Here is a 20,958-nt window from a genome sequence, read left to right as displayed (position 1 = left end):
AGTTATATATAACTATAGTTGCACATAGAAACATGCATGTACATATATTTATATGTATATATATTTATATATTAGGGTACATATATATTGTACCCTATCTTTTGTGACTTGCTCTAGTATTGACGGGAATATTAGTGTGGAATGGATTTAGAATGTGTCATTAGAAGGTGTTATTCCATAATCTTGTAAATCATTTAACGGTGGTGTCCTTAATTAGCATTTATGTGTTATTTTTGAAAGAAAATAACTTAGTAAAGTGGAATACAAAAAGAGAATTCATCTTGAAGATTGCTCATCTTTGGAGCTTTAAATGCAACCTCTCTACTGAATATTTTTCACCTTACTTGGAAATTTCTTGTTGTAAGCTATCATTATATTGTATTTATTAAATTATTTATTTCCAAATATTTTGCATAATTTGTCACACATTTTTTGATCATACGGATGAGTTTCTTGAGATAGACAATGAACGATAATAAAAAGGTAGGTGAAAATTCCAGTAGTGAGGTTGTTAATCAATTTCGAAGCTGTAGGGATGTGAGCGATATTGTACCACTGTATACACCACGTGCGCTTTATCTAAAACCACTTGCAAAAGTAAATGTGTCTGTTAATCTTCCCCAACTGAAGACGCCAGGTAAAATCTTCTAAGTCAGCAGCACCCTTCTCTCTTATATTTTTTACCATCTTAAATATAATATCTATCTTTATTTGTCAGTTTTATGTCACGTAAGTTATTTCACTTTGTTGATCTACCATTGGGGATGACTCTAAAAAAAAAAAAAAAAAAAAAAACAAATTCAAATTACATTTTGTAAATAAATTTATTTGATATATTGATATATCTTTGCATAATTATATTTCAAGTAAGAACATCAAAGTTTACTTATTGAGAGACAACTATCTTGGTTATCTTTTATTTACAAGTTTGTCGAGGTTTAATTGAAATATATTTTTTTTCTTTTTCTTATTTTTGAACTAATCAATTTTATATAACTTATTTATCTATGCACAGTTTCAATGGTTCTCTCCTTCGTACACAATCTGCATTAATTTACATCTATAGGGGAAAAAAAAAAAAAAAAAAAAAAAAAAAAAAAGAAAGGAAAAAATATTAAAAGGAATCTTCATAAACAGAACTTTCATAAAAATCTATTATATGTGGCCTTTTTAGTACAGCAGGTTTTTATAGAAAGTTAACTGCGATATAAACAGGAAAAACTATATCAACATGGGAGGTAATGGAGAAAATACGAACACTCATACTACCAGACGAGTTTGCTTCTCTGAAAGTAGCCAAAAGTACTTTGGAATTCATCAGACTGGAAGGAGATCTACGAGACAGGTGCAGACTGCAGCGTGTATTAGCAAGATTGGATTCTCAGCGTTTAAATTTGGCCGGATTTCCCAATGTGCTCAAAATTCGAGCAGCAGAAGCAAAGGATGATTTTCCTACTAGGCATAGTTGGGATTCATACTTCAGAGATGCCAAACATATGAATGAATTAAAACCTGGAGAAAGACCAGATACGATACATATTTCAGGACTACCGGTCAAATGGTTTATCGACGATGGAGGAAATGTACCTAACGAATTACTTATCAGTAAAATTTTTAAGAAATGGGGTCCTATTAGGCGCATCGATGTACCTGCTGCTGATAGATACAGGCCAAGAATGCGGCTTGGTACAAATATACATAAATTCAGCTACGAAGATGGAATTTTCTTTGATGCTTATATTCAATATATTGAATATATGGATTTTGTTAGAGCAATGGATGCTTTGCGTGGTATGAAACTTCTTAAAAAAGAAGGACAAAATGCTCTTACTGCTGTGATAAAGGTTTGAGAGATATTATATTTGTCGTTGTATTCAAATTATATGAAATTCAACTAATCTTCATTGTGATCCATGGATTTTAGGTTGATTTTGATAAGACAAAGCATATGAGTGATAGTACTGTTGCTCACAGAGAATTTGAAAGGAAACGTCTTATAGCGCAGGATAATTTGGCTGCAGAAAGGCAACGTAGGAAGGAAGAAGTCGAAGAGAAGCGTAGAGAGGAACAAAAGTTAGTTTGTTACCTCTTTCTCATATATTTAATTTATTTTTTAAACATCGTTTATTCATATTCGAATTTTTACAGAAAGAAAGAAGAAGCTGATTCAGTGGCTAAAGCTAGTAGACGACAAAAACGAGAGGAAAAACGTAAACGAAAAGCCCTTACGATATTTCGTAAGCAGGAAGAAGATAAAGTTTCAATGAAAATAGCTAGAGAAGAACAAAAATTAATCAAAGCACAAAGGCAGCTTGAAAGTATCCGTCTTTTAGACGAATTGTTTGATAGGATAAAGGTAAAATATATTTAAAAAAATAAAACAAAAATAATAACTGTAATGAAATATTATAAAACCAAAGATTATATTCTTTTTACATATCATCAACAGATAAAAGTAGAAAGAAACGAAATTAAATTGGATCAAATATCAAATTCCGATATTAAGAAGGATGATAAGAAAAACGAAAAGATCAATGAAATTAGCACGAAATCTGAGTCGGGAGACGAAAAGAAAAATAAAAAAATGAAAAAGTTAAAAAAGAAGAAAATAAAGAAAGAAAAAAAGAAGAAGGTATAAATTTCAATCCTTTTTAAATCTTATCAAATAAAATATACTATATAAAAGTAATTTTAATATTCTGTATATATGTTGTTTAAACAGAGAAAACATAAAAAGGATAAAGGATCTGGTTCTGGTAGTGAAACAGATGCTACAGATGCTGATAATTCTAGAAAAAAAATAAAAAGCGTCTTAACAAAAACGGTCACGTATCCACCAGCAAATACAGGTAAGGTTTTTAATTATTTAATTATTTCATATTTTTCATATTTAATTATTGATTATTTATTAACATAACAGGTCCAGTTCCCGCAGCTCCAGCACTTCCATATCCACCACCAATTTATTCAAGATTTCCTCAACATTGGTATTACGAAGCAACATTACCAATGATGTATCCACCAATAACAAGAGGCAACGGTAGAGGAGGTTCGCGTTTCTTACGTGGCAGAAATCGAGGATTTTTATCTTGGCGTGGTGGTGGAAATGCACATAATCTACGAGGATTTAATCCACAATTCTACAACGATCAATATTACAAATATTTTGCTCATTTAGCTGGTCAAGATTATCATGATTACGAGAGCGATTATGAGAGAAGTTCCCGATCTCGTAGTCGTAAAAGATCAATCTCTCGATCAAAATCTCGATCAAAGTCAAGATCCACGTCTAGATCGAGATCTAAATCTCATCCAAAATCCAGATCTAGATCGCGATCTCGATCAAGGTCGAGGTCAAGATCAAGATCAAGATCAAGATCCAGATCGAAATCTAAATCTCATACAAAGTCAAGAGGTGGAAGATCGCGAAGTCAAAGACGTAGCAGAAGCAAAAGTAGATCTCATTCGAGGAAAAGTAACAACAAAAGATCAAAAACGAAATCTAAATCACCACCATCGAGAAAAAGATCGCGTTCACGTCGATCAAGATCAAGAAAAAAGTTTCGTTCGAGAAGTCGTTCAAGATCTCGTAGTAATAATTCTAGAAGTCGATACAATAGACGTAGACGTAACGTAAGATCACCTTCCAGAGTGAAAATCACTCGAGCAAAATCACGTTCGGTATCGCCTAAAAGAAGATCACGTAGCAGTACGTGGTCTATGCCAAAGTCATTGGATAGAAGAAGTTGTTCGTGGTCAAAAACTATCGATAATACTAATTCTACTGGAGATACTCAAGAATCTAAGGAAAAGGAAAAGGAAAAAGATAATAAAAATCAAGAAACAGCTAATAAAGAAGAATCAAGATCTTCGCATACAGCAACAATATCGGAAAAGTAGCCTAAAAAACACATTTCTTTTATCCATGTGTTTTTTTTCTTTTTTTTAATATAATATATATATAATATATATATTGTATAATTTAATCATATTTTTTGTCGACGCATTATCTCAAATAAGTTCTTTCTTTCTTTCTTTACTTTTTTTCTTTTTTTGTAATAATGGAAAATATCATTTGTATTTATATATGTTATGTATTAACATACAATTGTGTATTTATATAAATTTCTAATTGATATAATGTCGATACAGGATTGACTTTTTTTTAAATGAATTTATTTTCATAGGCATATATAAAAAGAAAACATCTTCAAAATCTTTAATGCGAATAATGTCGTGATCGATGTTGATAATATTGATATGTCTCCTCCCCTTTACCGATGAATATACTTTGTACATAATATACACATACTCATACTCATTAAAAAAAAAAAAAAATAGTAAATTACTACTTACTTATTGAAATACAAATATCGATTTGTAGATAACACACAGTTCTCTTGTGTTGTGTTATTGCGTTGTAAAATGTAGTAGTTTTTAAACACTCGTTGCCTTTCGTACGCGAGATTCTCGGTATGAGAAAGAATATAAATGAAAGGAAATCGATCTATTAGGATCTTGGTTTATTTTCGAAAAAACAAATTCATCTCTCAATAATAAATTTAAAAAAAAAGATAAAAGTGGGGCAGTATAATAATAATAATGACGATGATGATAATGATAATGATGAAAGGAATAAAGAAAGAGATATCTCACCGATTTCATTCGACTTGCAAATTTATTTGTTCTTGGCATGAAAATGCGTTGGTTGGTTCATAGAGACACTGGTTTTTTTTTCTTTTCTTTTTTTTTTTTTGTTCTTTTTCTTAAATCGTCTTACTCACAAACATTCTCTTTCTTATATAAGATTCAATATTAAGTAATTATTAATTCGAGACATATACCATGTATGATCATCGAACTATTATATTTTCGCTATTAATTTATTTATATATCATCGGGTTAACTTAGTGCCATTTTTCTTTTTAAATGATTCGCAGTCACCCAACGTTTCTTCTTCACCTTTTTTTTTTTTTTATTCTTCTTCGACATTTGTTTCTTTTTTTCTATTTCTTTAAAAATATTTGCTACATTTCTCATAGCTATTTTTAATGTATATATATATATATATATATGTATATATACACGCGCTTTTCGCATAATCGTCACCCCTCGTATGTTTCTCGGTTTAAACTATCATATTCAATGCTCCATAATGATCTCAATCTCTAATGGAAGATTTTTAACCATTCTGAACATAATATTTTATAGTTACAAATTTAACGTTATTGGCATTACTCTTTTTATTATTATTATTATTATTATTATTATTATTATTATTATTATTTTTCTTCTCTACTATAATATAACTACGGTATATTCGGAATTGGTTAAATATTGACTACTTTCAAGATTCGTTGCGTGGGAATTGTTTCTTAAGATCAAACCGATAGCGTCTCTTTTTTCCCGTATTATCATTTATAATAATCATTTTTATTATTTTTAGCCGATGTATTTTTTCTCTATTTATAAGAAAAAAAAAAGAATAAACATTCAAGAAACTAAGAAAAATATAACCGAGAAAGTAGGAAAAGAAAGAATCAAGAAAATACAAGGTCCCCAATTTGATATGCACATATACGTGCATTCATATATGCATAAGTATTTATATATATATACATTATTATTATTATTATTATTTTTTTTGTATTATTTTTTTTTTAAAACGTATCGTTTTAAAATAAATAATTAATTTTTATACGAGACGAGCGCTATCATTTGCGAATAGTTTGTCTTTTTTTTATGAATTTCTTTTCTTTTTTTTTTTTTTTATTTGGAGAAAGAAAGATAGAGAGAGAGAGAGAGAGAGAGAGAGAGAGAGAGAGAGCAAAGAGAGAAAGAGAAAGAGAGAGAGAAAAAGATAGAAACTAGAAATCTGTGTAATATACAATAATATACTCGAACTTATTATTAAATGTATTTTTCTTCTTGTATTTTTTTTATTTTTTTTTGTCTAAAAAGAGAATTTCTTTAGCCGATCATCGATCTGGACGCAATTGTAAAACTATAATAATTGTTTTATATTTGAAATATATTATATTGAACGTACAATACGTTTGAACGCACACGACATCATCGTCCTCCGCGATTTGCACGACAGGCATCGTAAGACTTTTAAGGACACCCCTTTTGTAAATTGCTTTTTACTTTTCTTCTCATTTTTCTTTTTTATTAACGGAAGTATTTTCCAAAGGTTTTTGTATTTTTTTTTTTTTTTTTAATATTTTTAATTCATAATGCCGAAAGTATATATTTTTGATACGATAGATTCTTCAATTTTGAAGAAGAACTTGAATTATTTTTAAAGGAAAATTTTCGAAAGTTTGAAATTTTAAGCATCTTTCCTATTCGATTGCTATTATTGTTGTTCCTTTTCTTTGATTTATTTATTTTCTTATGTTTGTGTGTGTGTGTGTGTGTGTGTGTGTGTGTGTGTGTTCGTGTATGTATATTTTGGTTCCAACGTTAAAGTCACAGTAATGACTTTGTAAGAATCGTTCGAGACGAACTTCTAAGGAGAGAAATAGAAAGAGAAAAAGATTTGTGGTTTAAAGACGAGCTTTTTTTTTTTCTTTGTTTTCTTTTTCTTTCTTTTTTTTTTTTTGGTTAAGAAAGGAGCTTAATCGGCGTAGAAAAGTACGTCGGATATAATATATGTATTATTTATTTTTCCGAACGTTTATTATTATTATTATTATTATTATTATTATTATTATTATCATTATTATTATTATTATTTATTTTTATTGGTATTGTTATTATTATTTTTGTTTTCTATATATATATATATATTTTTAATTTTTTATTTTTTATTCTCTTTAAATCTTTTTTTTCTTCTCTTATTTATTTTGGCTGCAAAAAGATTTTGCGACAGCAGTAACAGATAATTTATTGTATTATATATATGTATATATCAAAGATAATATAATGTTTCTCGTGAAATTTACTCTCCTATTTTATTTTATTTTATTTATTTATTTATTTTTGTTTAATTTAAATCGTGAAAGTGAAAATTATTGCGAGTTAATACGATAGAAAGGAAGGAATTATTTATGTAATTGTATTGTTTTTTTTTTTTTTTTGACTGGCTTGTATACGTGGTACTTAATGTTATAGTTGAACCTTTTTTTGTTTGCATTTATTATTTTTCTGTTTTTTTTCTTTTTTTAATATGAAAGAAATGTGAAATCGAATGTGTATTTGTGTGTATGTATGTTGTATGTATATATGAGGTAACAAACCCTTGCATTCTTTTTCCATTTAATGATCTTACCATATAATTATTATTTTAAAATGTTTCTGCTTATTGTATTTCGTTTATCTGCAAATTCCTGTTCATTTATTTCTTCAGGTTTTTCTTTTCACATCTTGTAAGTATTATTAATAATAATAATGATAATAATAATAATCATAATAATAATTAATATTTGTTTCCATGAGTTTTCGTTCGAGCGGACGAAAAACAACGATGATGGATTTTTCTATATCAATCGTTATACTCCGTTCGTACTATGTATTTTTACATTTTAATTATGTTACGTTTGCATTCGCAGATTAAAACATTTTCCCTATTTTTTTTTCTTTCTTTCTTTCTTTCTTCGTTTATTAATTTCTTTCTTTTCTTTTGTTTGTTTTATTTAAAAAAAATTATTACGTTTCCATTCAAACAACAGCTTTTAATTTTTCCGCACATACGCATACCTTTTATAAACGTCCACGTAAAATTCATTTTGTTTTGTTTTTAATTATGTACGTGCTCTTTCTATATATATATATAATATATTTATTTTGCATTTAAACTTTCTTGTTATCACTATATGTGTTATGTGTGTGTATGTTTGAATTCACGTGTATGGTGTGTGTGTACGCGTGTGTGGTGGGTGGTATTGTGGGTGGGTTTGCATAACTATGATTTTCTGTAAAAGAACAATTTGTTCAAACTGGGAAAATGTGTGTGCTTTTCTCAATGGTTCTGAATCGACAGGCAGTATCTTGTACTTACGTTCATACGAAATTTACTCTTTTTTTCTTTTTTTTTTTTTTTAATCTTTTTTTTTTTTTTATTTCTACTTTCTTTTCTTTGCTTTTCGTTTTTTTTTTTTATTATTTTTATTTTTTTTTGTTTTGTTATTTTTGGTATCCTTTTTTAATTGAAATTTTGTTGTTGTTGTTCTCTCGTCGTAAAATCTTTCGTAAGACTAATTCTTGTGTAATTTTCTATATATATATATATTTTTTAAATTAAATAATTAGTCTCTTTTATCGTTCGAGTACTCGTTTCTAATCGTACGGTTTCTCTCACGTTGTATATAATAATTAATACTAATACTAATAATAATAATAATAATAATAATAATAATAATAATAATAATAATAATAATAATAATAATAATTATATTAATATTAATATATCAAGGAAATATTGTAAAACGCTGATACAAGGGTTTAAGCATCGATAATAAGAAATTTGCTTTTTTATTATTCTTTCTTCTCAATTGTTTCTATTTTTAATTAGTCGAGAGAGTGCATTTCTTAATTATTTATTTATTTATTTATTTTTAACCTCTTAGGCACTGCTGAATTTTGTGTGAAGTTGTTGGTTCAACAGACAATGGTTCACCATTTTCTACACGAGTACATTGAAATGAAGTATTTAATAATTAAATATTACAATTTTTCTTGAAAATATATTTCATATATACTTTAACTTGAACAAAATTTATTCTTTAATAATTATTATTTACTTTATAATTATAATTAATAACAATTATATAGTAATAATTATAATTATGAACAATTTACTTTATAATTATAATGAATAATACAATTATGTATGATATATTTTAAAAGATGTCATCCGTGAAAGCCATTATAGTGGCGCGTCCTACTGGAAGATGCCATCCACGAAAACCACTATAATGACGCGTAGTGACTAAGAGGTTAATTCAATTAAAAATATAAGTTAATCTAATTTTGTCAACGGTGACGATTATTTTATTATTAATAATATACGATCGAACGAAACGGGTGGGTTGGTTGGGGGGGGGGTGGGGTGAAGGAGAGGGAGGACGGGGGAAGGATTGTTACGTGAAAAAATGTAAAAAGAGGAGAGAGAGGAAAGATATGTTTACGGCCGTTCGACATTTTCTTTTCTTATTTTTGTTTTCTTTTTAATCAGCAGGCGGCTTGTTAGATTAAAAGGAAATATTAGACGAAAAATTTACTTACGCATGCTTTATATCTAAATCAATTCTAATTGATTTTCATTTTATTCGTGCTGGTTGGTCGTAGAAGAGGACGCAGGATTATTATTGGGATCGGACGAAATACCATTTTTTATTTGTCATTTTTTGTTTGTTTTTTTTAATTTGAAAAAACACAAGTTTGTTTTTTCTTTAAGTTCAACGAAAACGTGTCGAGAGAGAAATTCATCTAAGTACAAATTAATTTCACGCGATATTTTTAACAATAATACAAACTTTTTTTTTCTTTTTTTTGAAGAGAATCCCATTATTTGTTTTATATTCATTTCTTTATAAATTAAAAAATAATATTTCCTAAGTTAAGTGAAATTTGAAATTTGATCAAAATTCGAAGAAGAAACTTCTTAAGATTAAATTCGTTTGATAATATCGAATAATATTTATCGATACTTCATCCGATATTCGACTGTTATCGTGATATTCATGGAAGGACAAAAGGGAATATTTTATAAGGGACATTTCTTTTTTTTTTTATATTCTGATCTTCTCCGACACACACATATTATACAAATAAATCGATCCCAAGCTTATTATTCGACAAACATCATATCTCGTTCATCGCGAAGAATTCAAAAATATATTCTCGACGAGTTTCGTGTTGATAAAAAAATTTCTCGATTGGTGTTTCGTAGTATAAAAACCGTTTTATTGTGTTACTATTATTATATTAATATTATTATTACTATTATTATTATTATTATTATTATTATTTAATTATTATTATTATTATTTTTATTATTAATTTTTAAAGAGATCAATGCCAAGATAATAAATAATAATAATAACAATAATCTATTATTATGCACGCTAAGATTTTTATTTTTTATTTTTTTTAATTATTATATGGTTCCTCTTCTTCCTTGAATTTTTTTTTGTTTGTTTTTTTTTTCTAAATTACACGTGTACAAGTTTAATTTGTGCCTCGTTTCTAAATTCATTCGTAAGAAAGTAATATCAGATATTAGCTTTTTATTCTTACAGATCTTTTAATATAAATTCCTTGTAGGTATTTTTTATTTTTTATTTTTTTTTAATATTATAATCATCGAATAAAGGTTAACTCTTTGCATTAGCTATAATTAATTTATATTTTATGTATATATATGTATAATTATTGTATACGTGAATATGTGTATTAGGTATGTCTCTAGTCTTCCAATGTCATCGTTGTGTCCAAAGGAAGAAATTTATTTGTATTATTTCAAGCAAATGTTTTATTTATATCATTTTTTGTTGTCTTCAACTTTTCAAGGAAACTAAAAGATATTATTTCTTCACGATGGACGATGTATCATAAAAAATTAATTTTTCAATTAATTATTCAACTGATCGATCGTTCGATTGATTGATTGATTGATTATTTAAATAACAGTGAATATTTATAGCGAGTGACCGTTCCCGAATATCACCTGCGTCTTTTAAAATTCTATCAAACCGTTTCGAACGGATATGAAGCGAAGAAGATTTAACTAAATTTAAGCATGTGCATGTATATTTCGTGTCACTGTTGTTCATATGTAAAGGATTACGTATAAAAGTATCACAAAATTATAGATCTATTCGTGCGCGTTAGTATAATATCGTCAATCAAAGAAATTTCAAACGGAAATCATTTTAAAAAGTCAATATATTATTTTTCTTTTCTTTTTTTTTTTCTTTTCTTTCTATAAAACAATTATAAGAAAATTTTTTTTCTAATATTTTTATAAATTTATATTTTTTTTTTTTTTTGTAAAGCAACAATTTATTTCTGTCAAATGAAATTAATGTATGCCCAAACGTGTGTATTCCCATTTGTTCTTTTTTCTTTTTTCGCAACATTAATAAAAAGATGAAAATTTTTTTGTCAATTTTTAATTACTTTATATCGCGTATTAATGTCTCTACGTTTAAATCAAACTTTGAAATTGTATTTTGTCATATTAAAAAAAAAAAAATAAAATAAAATAAAAAACAGAAAAAAAAAGATAAATATAAATCTCCGACAAAAATTTCTTTGACCAACCAATATTAAATACACGTATATACTACACAAGTAAATACGCATAAATGTTATCTCTCTGTGTGTTCGGAGTATATAATCTCGCATTATTATAAATTTACAAACTTATTTCGTAAAAAATAAAAAGATCCTATTAAATTCGTAAATCTTATTTATGGAGAACCAGCACGAGATAAGCCACGTTTCGTCGTAGTGCCGACGTTTCTGTTTTTTTTTTTTCTTTTTTTCTTTCTAATTAATGAACGAATCGTTGAAAAAACGTTTCTAATCACGTTTTTAAAAACGATCATAATGCGATGATCATTTTAATAACCGGTTATAAATATAGTTAAATAATTATATATAATATATATATACTTACTACGTTCTTTTAAGTAATTGTAATTAATTAATTAATTAATTAATTAAGTAATTAAAGTTAAATGTATTTTCATTGGGTCGCGATTTTGGCATGACGTCAATGTTCGTGTCATTTCGAAATAGAATAATTTATAATATTAGAATGTAATATATATATATATATTTTATATTAGAGGAATATGTATAGAGAGCCGCTTAAAAAAAAAAAAAAAGAAAAGAAAAAAAATTCTCGTTTATTAAACTCGTGGTCGACTAAAATCATCATACTATTTAAAGATAATTATTAGATTATTATTATTATTATTATTATGTATATATATATAACGTTATTATTTAGTTAAATATCTCTTTGGTCATTTTACGTAATAAGTTATGAGATAAGATTAACGGCTAATTAATTATGCCGACTAGGAATAATAAATATATATATTTTTTTTAAATTTATATTTCTGGTAAAGATTTCTCTCTTTTTAGTTTTTATTATTATTATTTTTTTTTTTTTAATAAGAAGAAGATGTCGTGTATTTATTGAAAGATTTTTTTGTTTGTTTATCAATTAGATTCGTTATTTCATTCATCTTTTATATTTTTCTTCTTCTTCTTCTTCTTCTTTTTCTTCTTCTCTCCTCTTCTCCGTAATTTAACTTTTTACATAATTTTCTTGTCTTTCTTTTTCTATTTACCTTCTCCCTAACTTTACTTCTCCTTCTGCTGATTTTTCTTTTCTTTTTTTTTTTTTTTTATTTAAGACCGTCGTTAATTTTTCAATTTTTTTTTTAAATCTAAATTTCCTAGATTTTAATAAATAGTAGTTGTTTGATTAGATTAAATCGTAGACGTTAATGAATATAATCATATAATAATGTGATAATAATAATAATAACAACAACAACAACAATAATAATAATAATATAATAATAAATTATCAATTACGCAATAATATAATAATCATATAATTTGCGATCCTATTGAAATTTCCGCTCGAGACGGTTTTTTTTCTCGCCATTAGATTATTATTATTTTTTTTTTATTTTGTTGTCTTCTCTTCTTCTTTTAATTTAATTTTATTTTATTTTTTTTTTTGTAATAAGCTTTACCCTCGTATATTAATTTCTCTTAATATGAATTATTACTTTATCTCGTGTGTGAAAAATTAAAATGACTACTAAGGTCATGCCTCAAACGTCAATTTTAAATTGTCGTTTTTTGAGCTTTCTGATTATGATTAATCGATTTATCAATAGGAAAGAAAAGAAGAAATAATATCTTCGAGTGGATATTGGATACGATGAAAGGACTAATGGTCCAAGTGGTGTTAGGAGGAAGGGTGGTGATGGTGAATGGAGAAAATGGGGTGGAATAGTTCGAAAAGGGAAATAGGAAGATAAAGATAAAGATAAAGAGAGTGAGAGAGAGAGGGAAAGAGAAAGAGTGAAACGTGCGTTTTCTAAGTCCTGTATAAAGTTAACTTTTAATCGGGCTTTTTTTTTCTCGTACTATCCTACAATAAATGGTTACGTTCTTTTTTTATTTTATTTTATTTTATTTTTTTTTTCTGTCGGGTTTAACGTTATATATATATATATATTTTCTGTGTTTTATTTTTTATCTTTCTTTCTCTTTTCTTTTTTTCTACATCTTATTCCTCATTTCTCGTCGTTGGACGTTTTTTTTTTTTTTTCTTTTTTTTCTATTATTATTATTTTATTTTTTATTATTTATCCGAAAGTTTAAAGGAACAACACAAAACTTTCCGGTTATTTATTTATTATTATTCGTTTTATTTTTTTTATTTTACGTTAGTCCATTTAAAAATTGTTTTTTGTCCTATTTCTTTTTCGCATTTCGTGTCCATATTCGTAACGACAACGTGTGACCGTGAGAAGAAAAGAAGAAAAAAAAAAACGCATTTTATTAATGTAATTTGAAATTCGTTTATTAGATTCGAAGGCCGTAGTAAGTGTAATTACTAAACGTGAGTGCGTCTAGTCGCGCGAGAATGGGAGAGATCTTATTTATTTATTTATTTATTTATTTATTTATTTAATTTAATTAATTAATCAATTTTTTTTAATTCTTTTTTTTTCTCTTCACATATTTTTCAAAGAATTTTTCCGTCTCTCTTGCTTCAGGATTTTATTGATTTTTTTTTCTTTTTTTTTCTTATATTCTTTTCATATTTTTTGTTGCTGTTCAAACTTTGAGTAACTTTATCTTATTTGATAATTCGCATCTTCTCGCTGCTCTCTCGTTCCGCGAAAATACATTACATATTAAATAATCCTAAATAAATGATCTAAACTGGCTCTGGCAGATACTCCGGTAACGACCGCTGCTACCTCGTACCAGATTTTCGCTACTAAGTCTCTCTAAAGTGGTCGTGGCTAAACTTTCAACCAGCTTACGATTACGACGAATAATCGTTAAATCCCATTAATTGCTATAAATACTTGTTATGTTGTTATGTTTAGTTTCGATTTACAATTAATCTGACTCTTCGATTAGGATTCTATGTTTAATATTCATTCTTATTGGTTTTATTATCTTTCACGATCAAATTTAGTATTATATATAATAATAATAATAATAATAATAATAATAATAATAATAATATTATTATTATTATTATTATTATTATTATTATAAGTATTACATTTATTATAATATAATTATAATATTTATTACAATACTATAATTATAATATTTATTGTGATATTATAATAGTATAATAATAAATATTATAATATTATAATTATATTATTTATTATAATAATATAATTATAATATTTATTACAATACTATTATAATATAATAATAAATATTATAATAATACAAAGCATATAATTATCTTATTAATATATTATTTTAGTAATACATATAGAACTAAAGTATAAATTTGGTTTTATTAATTTAATTCAATTAAATTGAATTTTAATTATTTCAAAAAGAATTTATTCTTAAAATTATCTCATTTGTTACGATTCATATTTTAAAACAAAATTTAATCTTTCACTATGAAGAAAAAGAAACAAAATTGAAAGGAAATTAGCGATTATTCGTCATACCGTACAACTGTGTTCTGATTATTATTTCTATTATCATCGTGTATTTATACATTATAATATAATTATATTATTATTATTATTATTATTATTATTATAGAATCAGTGTCTATCGTCTAATGTTCCAATATTGAGATTGTTACTTTTTCTTTATCTTTCTTTCTTTTTTATTTTATTTATTTATTATTTTTTTTTTCATTCGTTTAATTATTTATTTATTTAGTTTAACTCGGTGTGGTCTTCCTGGCACTATAATGCACTTTTAAGAAATCTATATAAAAATATCGTGGAGTTGTCGTGTCCAGCGCGTTGAGTCGCGGAAAGAAAGAGAGAAAGAGAGAGACAGACAGAATGACAGACAGACGGATGTATTATGGAATCAGATTGACATGAGTAAGAGAAAGAAGAAACAGATACTGAAAATGAAAGAAAAAAGAAAGAAAAAAAAAATCAATTTTTATTCAAAACGAAATATCAACTTTCGTATTAATCGAAATAGAACGAGATGAACGAAATCAAAAGCACAAAAACAAAAAAACAAAAAAATAGAAAAAAATCAGATTAGAAAAGTATAAAGATACAGAGAATAAGAAGTTAGTATGTATATATACATATACATATATAAATAGTATGAGAAAATCGTGACAAACGTGTGTCGTCTTTTTTTTGGTCCCGTTTCGCGTTTCGAAACAGCCGCGAAACTGCGCTTTTCAATGCAAAATGAAAATGAATTCGTCGTCGGACATGACAAACCAGGTCCCAAACTTTCGTCTCGCTAATATAAACGAATAAGACGAGGTTATATGCGAGGGCGAGACAACCCCGTTTTACGTTCGCTAATTTTTCAAGTGAAAACTTGTCTATTTTTTATTTTTTTATGAATTTTATCTTGCATCTTTTTCTTTTCCTTGTTATTTTATTTTATTTTATTTTATTTTATTTCTATCTTTCTTTTCACCCTATTTTATTGTTTTTTTTTTTTAGATTTTTCTCACGCGAATGACGCGATCGTCTCACCCTCGTTTGAAAGATTTGCGCATTTCATTGTCGATTTTCACCAAAATCTGCGCTCACAGAAAGTCCTTGGCTACGGTTGCACGTTTCTCTCAATTGTTCATTCATTCATTTAATTAATTATTTATTTATTTATTTATATATTTTTTTAGGCGGTGAACGGTATATCGATGCAACGAACTTTTACGGAACAGCTCCGATTTTATTTTCCTGTATAAATCACTCGTGTGTTTCCTTTCCACGCTTTTTCTTTTTCCTTTCTTTCTTTTTTTCCCCCTACCCTACCCTCCTACTACCCTCCCTTTCCATCCCTTTTAATTTCGTTTCGTTGCTTTTTTCCCCCCTTCTCCCTTTTACTTTACCTTACTTCACTTTACTTTCCGTTTCTTTTTCCCTTTTTCTTTTCCTTTTTTATTTCTCTCCAAGAAAACAACGAACGCTCACGTACGCCATTGCCAACTACTTTTTCCCTTGACTTCTTTTCTTTTGCGTTTCTTTTCCTACACTTTCCCATTTTATCCTGTGGCACGTTTCCTTTCTCCGAACTAACCCCCCAACCCCACTTCCATCCCCTTCATCCTCATCCTCATCCTCATCCCCCATCCTTTTTCTTCTTACCTTAGTTTTGTTCTTTTCTATGTTGTTTCTTATCCCCACCCCCACCCCACCCCACCCCACCCCACTTCACCTCACTTTTACTCGCTCCTTCTTTTCTTTCTTTTTTTCTTTTCTTTTTTATTCCATCTCCCTCTTTTTTTTCTCCCCCTTTTTCCTCTTACCAATCACCTACTCTCAATATAGACAACACATTATATCGATACACGTACGTCAAAACTTAAAGTCCTTGAGAAGGATAATTACTACATATTTTATTATTATTAATTATTATATAACTTTTGGCCGATTTCAATGTTTAAGTTGTTTTTTTTTTTTTTTATAATTCATTTCAAATGTTTATATATATATTTGTATACTTGCATGCTCACGTGCATGTTATATACTCTTTTGAAATGAATTCATTTAAAATTAGATACGTGCCGAGTTTTATTAATCTCTTATTAGTTTTTAAAAAAAGTGTCCTTCTTTTTCGATTAGAAACGTGATCCTCTTTTTATTTATTATCATCTTATTCCTTTTCTAAAAATCTTTTTTTTTTACCCGTCCGCCATGTACATGTATGTTGTTATATATATATATATATATATATATATATATATATGTGTATGTATGTATGTGTGTTTATGTGTATATTTATGTATATATTTATGTATACGCTAATAATATTAAATATGCTTCATAATCCTACGGACGTTAAAGCGGATAAGATCACTTTGCGTTTATTTTTTCCTTATGTTCCAGAGCACTTCGGAGCCGTGTAAAAATACTGCAACCACGATCAATGAATTTTTCCATTTTTTTTAATTTTATTTTTTTTATATTTATTTTCCTATCGTCTTTGTTCGAACGAAATACTTGTAGAATAAAAAAAAAGAGATAGAAAGAGAGAGAGAGAGAGAGAAAGAGTGAGGGTAAAGAAAAAGAAAAAGAGAAAGAGAGAGAGAGAGAGAGAGAAAAAGTTCATCGGCAAACATATACATATACATAATATATATATACATATATATACATATGTATATGCATTTATGTATATGTAACCATCGTAACCAATCTCGAACGCATAAAGTAAAATTTACATTTGGTTTTTTTTTTCTTCAGTATGAAATAAATTTATCGTAGTGAGCATCGAACTAGAAGAAGTAGAAATATCTTTTTTTTTTCTTCCAACAGTATTTTGATTCGTCTCCGATCTACCAGGAATCCTTTCGAGTAACTTGAAATGACTCTCGTCGTTTTCGTACGGAAAACTTTTCATACGAAAAGTATTACACGTTGATGTTGGAATCGAATACGAAAAGTATATTTTTTATCATAATTTTTTTTTTGTATCACTATATTTTGTTTTTAAACATCGAAGATACGAGCAACGACGAAAGGTGCTGAAAGATATTTCTTTGTTTCTGTTTTTTTTTTTTTTTTTAAACAATCTTTTCGCAAACTACTCCAAACATCGGTCACGTCAATTTTACACATTCGTATTTTGACAAACGATACGCAAACTATGTATTTATAATCTTCTTTCTCTTGACTCGTGCATTTATTATTTCAATTCTAAAATGTTTCTTTATTATATGAATAGTTATATAATAATATCGTTCTCTCTAATTTTTATCGTAGGTAATAAGATTAAAAAAAGATCGGCTATATCTTCTTTTTTTTTTTCTTTTTAGTTGCTCTTTATGGTTACAGTCATATATATATAATATATATTTTGTTATTAATAGTTTGCGCATCAATTTGAATTTGATCTTATCGAAAGTACATTTTAATTATTAATATTATCAAATAATTATAGAAGAAAAAAAAATATTTCATTAAACGAATACAAAAGAGAAGAACAAAAAAATGAACTATGATTGTATTACGAATGAGTTAAATTGTATGAATTTTTGTGGAGAGTACATCAAACGAGTTTATCTCGAAAGGATAGCGATTTATTTTCCTTGAACGCAATATTTAGCACATCCCAATTGGAGATTATAATAACACACACGCATCATCGTGCCCGTCCGCGCTTACTCGACTGACTTCGAGGTATATTAGAGAGAGATATTATAAGTTGGAGCTTATCCGTGTTGTCGAATATATATTTTTAATCGATAAGAAAAAAAGTTTTCAGGCACGCAAGTTGGGCAGAGGGTAACAACAGCAGCACGCAGCAAAGATTGGAAGAAACTGGCCTCAAGTTTCCTTCTTCCCTCCCTTCTCTTTCTCGTTGTGTTAGCACAGTACACCCCACCGATAACCGCACTCTCGTCGTCTCTCGCAAGGTCGGTTGGTTGGTTGGTTGGTTGGTTGTTCGATCGATCGATCCGAATCAATTAATCGATAATAACATTTCCGTCCTTTGCATTATTTAGGCGAATAGGCAACGTCAATCGGTAAAAGGATTGGACCCATCGTGAATGAGGAGTAGGAGGATGAGGAACAGGATTGTTTCGTTGAGGTTGGAAATTTTAGGGGTTTTCTCTCTCAAAGAATGCGATGTGATCGTCGTTTGGTAGAAAGTATGAGAGAGAGAATGTGTGAGAGAGAGATAGAGAGGGAGGAGGCCTCGAAGGATCCCCGTTTAGTAAGAATGCTGCGGCTGCAGTGATGAAACTCAGCTGTGCGCGGACGTATCCGAGCCTTGGCTGTTGCCGAGTCCACCCATGCCGGCTTGTGAGGTTAGCCTAGTGGTCGATTGCGAGGTTGTGCTCATCATCGACGTCATCGTTGTCGTCGTTGTCATCGTCGTCGTCGTAGCAGCCGTCAGCCCTGCTGCCGGCGTATGCGTGCTGCTCGAGATGGTAGCAACGACAGTCGAGTGGCCGTGATGTCGACCAGTTTCCGGGACGAGGTGAGGCGTACGACTAGCGACAGATGGTAGGACCGGACTCACCGGCCAAGGATGAAGGGACATCGCGCTGGGTGCACTCGGGCCACTAGGCACGCTTCTTGAGTGCGGCAAAAGGGATGGCGAGTTTGATAAATTTGCCAAAGGATGATGACCGGAGGCGTTGCCGCTAGCCAAAACGCCATGGGACATCCCCAAACCGAGGCTGTTACCGGCGGAGACGCCACCACCGGCACCACCGGAAGACGCCATCGCCACCGCCGTGTCCGGGTGCAGGAAGTTGCGTCTCTGCTCCATACGCTCGGCATGTTGCGCTAGGCACCGCGTCAGCTCCTCCGGCAGCATCTCCAATTGGCTCTGCAACGTGCTCAGTTTTTCCTCAAGGTTTACCAAACGGTCCTCCACGCTCACGAGCCGTTCCTCTAGACCGTCCTGTCGCGTACTCATATCCGAGACTATCTCGTAGACCGTGTTCTGCGTCTATTCGATTTAAACAATAAATAACAATGCAAAACACATCTCCTCAACCATTCCTCTCGTTAATCCAATCAATTTATTTCTATTCAATGAAATCAGATTCATATCACGTCCTCTTTCTCGATCGTAGCAAAAGGCGAAATATATGTATATATATGTATATGTATCTAATACCTTGTGTTTATTCTTATAATCACTCACGGCCAATTCCACTTTCGCTCTTTACCACGATCGATGGACGTTATTCTTTTCCTTTACTACCTTGGCCATGTCCGTTATCGTATTAGCGTTGTCCATTAGCTTCCGTTGATCCATTTTTACTTTTCTCAGTCTGCAAACAAATTTCATTTTAAATAGTACGTATGTGAAAACGCGAATTAACTTACGTTCACTTATTATTGAAGATTACAAACAATCGACTTTGAACTAACTTAGATATCAACTTACGCGTATATAGCCAATAGGAATTTTCGTTGATGAGTTCGAACACGACCAGGATTGACGCGTTTCACTAGGCGTGTGTGTTTATAGATCAACCACGTTTCTCTTAATACGTTTGCTGCAGCATTTTTCAGCTGAAAATCGTAAATAAATTTCAATGAACATATTTCATCATTTAATTGGATAAAAGTTTCAAACATTTTCTTCCTCTTTTTTCTTTTCCTTCTTAAGACGAATGTTTCCGATCGAAAAGTTGTGGAATACGTACGACTTTGAAATTCTCGTCGATAAAACAAAGCACGTAGGCAACTATATCTAAATCACTCCTTGATATTTGCAAGGTTTATAAATATCAGAGGCTAGTGATTATTTCAGTAGTCTTTGGGTAAAGGCTTTCTTACTTCGATCCGGATGTACAGTCGAGAAAAATGCCCAACGTAGTCAGCCGTTACGAACTTATCGTAACGAACGACTTTCAACGTACCCCCAGTGTACGTTCGAACCTACCGATCGATAAACTTATAACATTTTGATCGAAAATTAAACAAATCCGATTTAAAGTTAATTTATCTGTTGTTTTAACAAACAATAAAGTTATTAAACTAATTATGGAATATCCAATAATCGTTTGTCGTTATCTTTCGCATCTACTTGAACATTTTTGAACCGACGAGAATCACCAAAGAGAATTGGATATTTATATTTTTATTGAAGTGAATTTTTTAATAAAAAAAGAAGAAAAAAGAAAAAAAAAGAAGCAAGTGTTAAGCTCGTATTTCAACCCTTTCATCGCATCTTTCTTCTCACTCTTATCATACTTTTTTCTTCTTTATATTTCATCCTTAATGGTATATACTTTTCTTTACTCCCATGACTACGAAATAT

The 20,958-nt window shown here is 29.0% G+C and overlaps 2 protein-coding genes across 8 annotated transcripts in view; one reads left to right on the top strand and one right to left on the bottom strand.

Annotated features, from left to right (window-relative positions):
- Nucleotides 1–85: 85 nt before the first annotated feature.
- LOC107074242 (uncharacterized) lies at nt 86–11,162 on the top strand. 6 transcript variants are annotated; one of them, XM_089170802.1, is made up of 8 exons: nt 88–360; nt 528–637; nt 1,180–1,844; nt 1,925–2,073; nt 2,149–2,356; nt 2,450–2,632; nt 2,723–2,849; nt 2,921–11,162. In XM_089170802.1, the coding sequence occupies exons 3-8, from the start codon at nt 1,242–1,244 to the stop codon at nt 3,898–3,900; spliced, it is 2,250 nt and encodes a 749-aa protein (XP_089026928.1). In that variant the 5' UTR covers nt 88–360; nt 528–637; nt 1,180–1,241; the 3' UTR covers nt 3,901–11,162. The 6 variants fall into 6 exon arrangements, with proteins under 6 accessions (XP_089026924.1, XP_089026928.1, XP_089026927.1 ...); XM_089170801.1 differs by having other exon boundaries at nt 1,175–1,844; XM_089170799.1 differs by having other exon boundaries at nt 88–637; nt 1,216–1,844.
- Nucleotides 5,920–20,958, bottom strand: part of SK (small conductance calcium-activated potassium channel) — a 207,627-nt gene continuing 192,588 nt past the window's right edge. For both annotated transcript variants that reach the window (XM_089170796.1, XM_089170797.1), the window contains 3 exons: nt 20,080–20,207; nt 19,894–19,963; nt 5,920–19,635 (listed from right to left, as the gene is read on the bottom strand). In XM_089170796.1, the coding sequence (XP_089026922.1) occupies nt 18,922–19,635; nt 19,894–19,963; nt 20,080–20,207 (912 nt within the window). In that variant the 3' untranslated portion in view covers nt 5,920–18,921. The remainder of the gene's footprint in view (nt 19,636–19,893; nt 19,964–20,079; nt 20,208–20,958) is intronic.

This window comes from Polistes dominula, unplaced genomic scaffold (genome assembly GCF_049000335.1).
Source record: "Polistes dominula isolate Pdom_NZ unplaced genomic scaffold, Pdom_raw_medaka contig_79, whole genome shotgun sequence".
Classification (NCBI taxonomy): Eukaryota; Metazoa; Arthropoda; class Insecta; order Hymenoptera; family Vespidae; genus Polistes; species Polistes dominula.
Note: the sequence above shows the minus strand (reverse complement) of the source record. Positions and strands in the feature narration are given on the sequence as shown.

What these genes read in the sequence shown, in the direction of transcription:
- LOC107074242 (XM_089170798.1), top strand. Translation starts at nt 466, where the DNA reads ATGAACGATAATAAAAAGGTAGGTGAAAATTCCAGTAGTGAGGTTGTT. An exon ending in TCCCCAACTGAAGACGCCAG is followed by an intron (nt 638 to 1,215) that starts GTAAAATCTTCT and finishes CGATATAAACAG; the next exon opens with GAAAAACTATATCAACATGG. An exon ending in AATTGTTTGATAGGATAAAG is followed by an intron (nt 2,357 to 2,449) that starts GTAAAATATATT and finishes TATCATCAACAG; the next exon opens with ATAAAAGTAGAAAGAAACGA.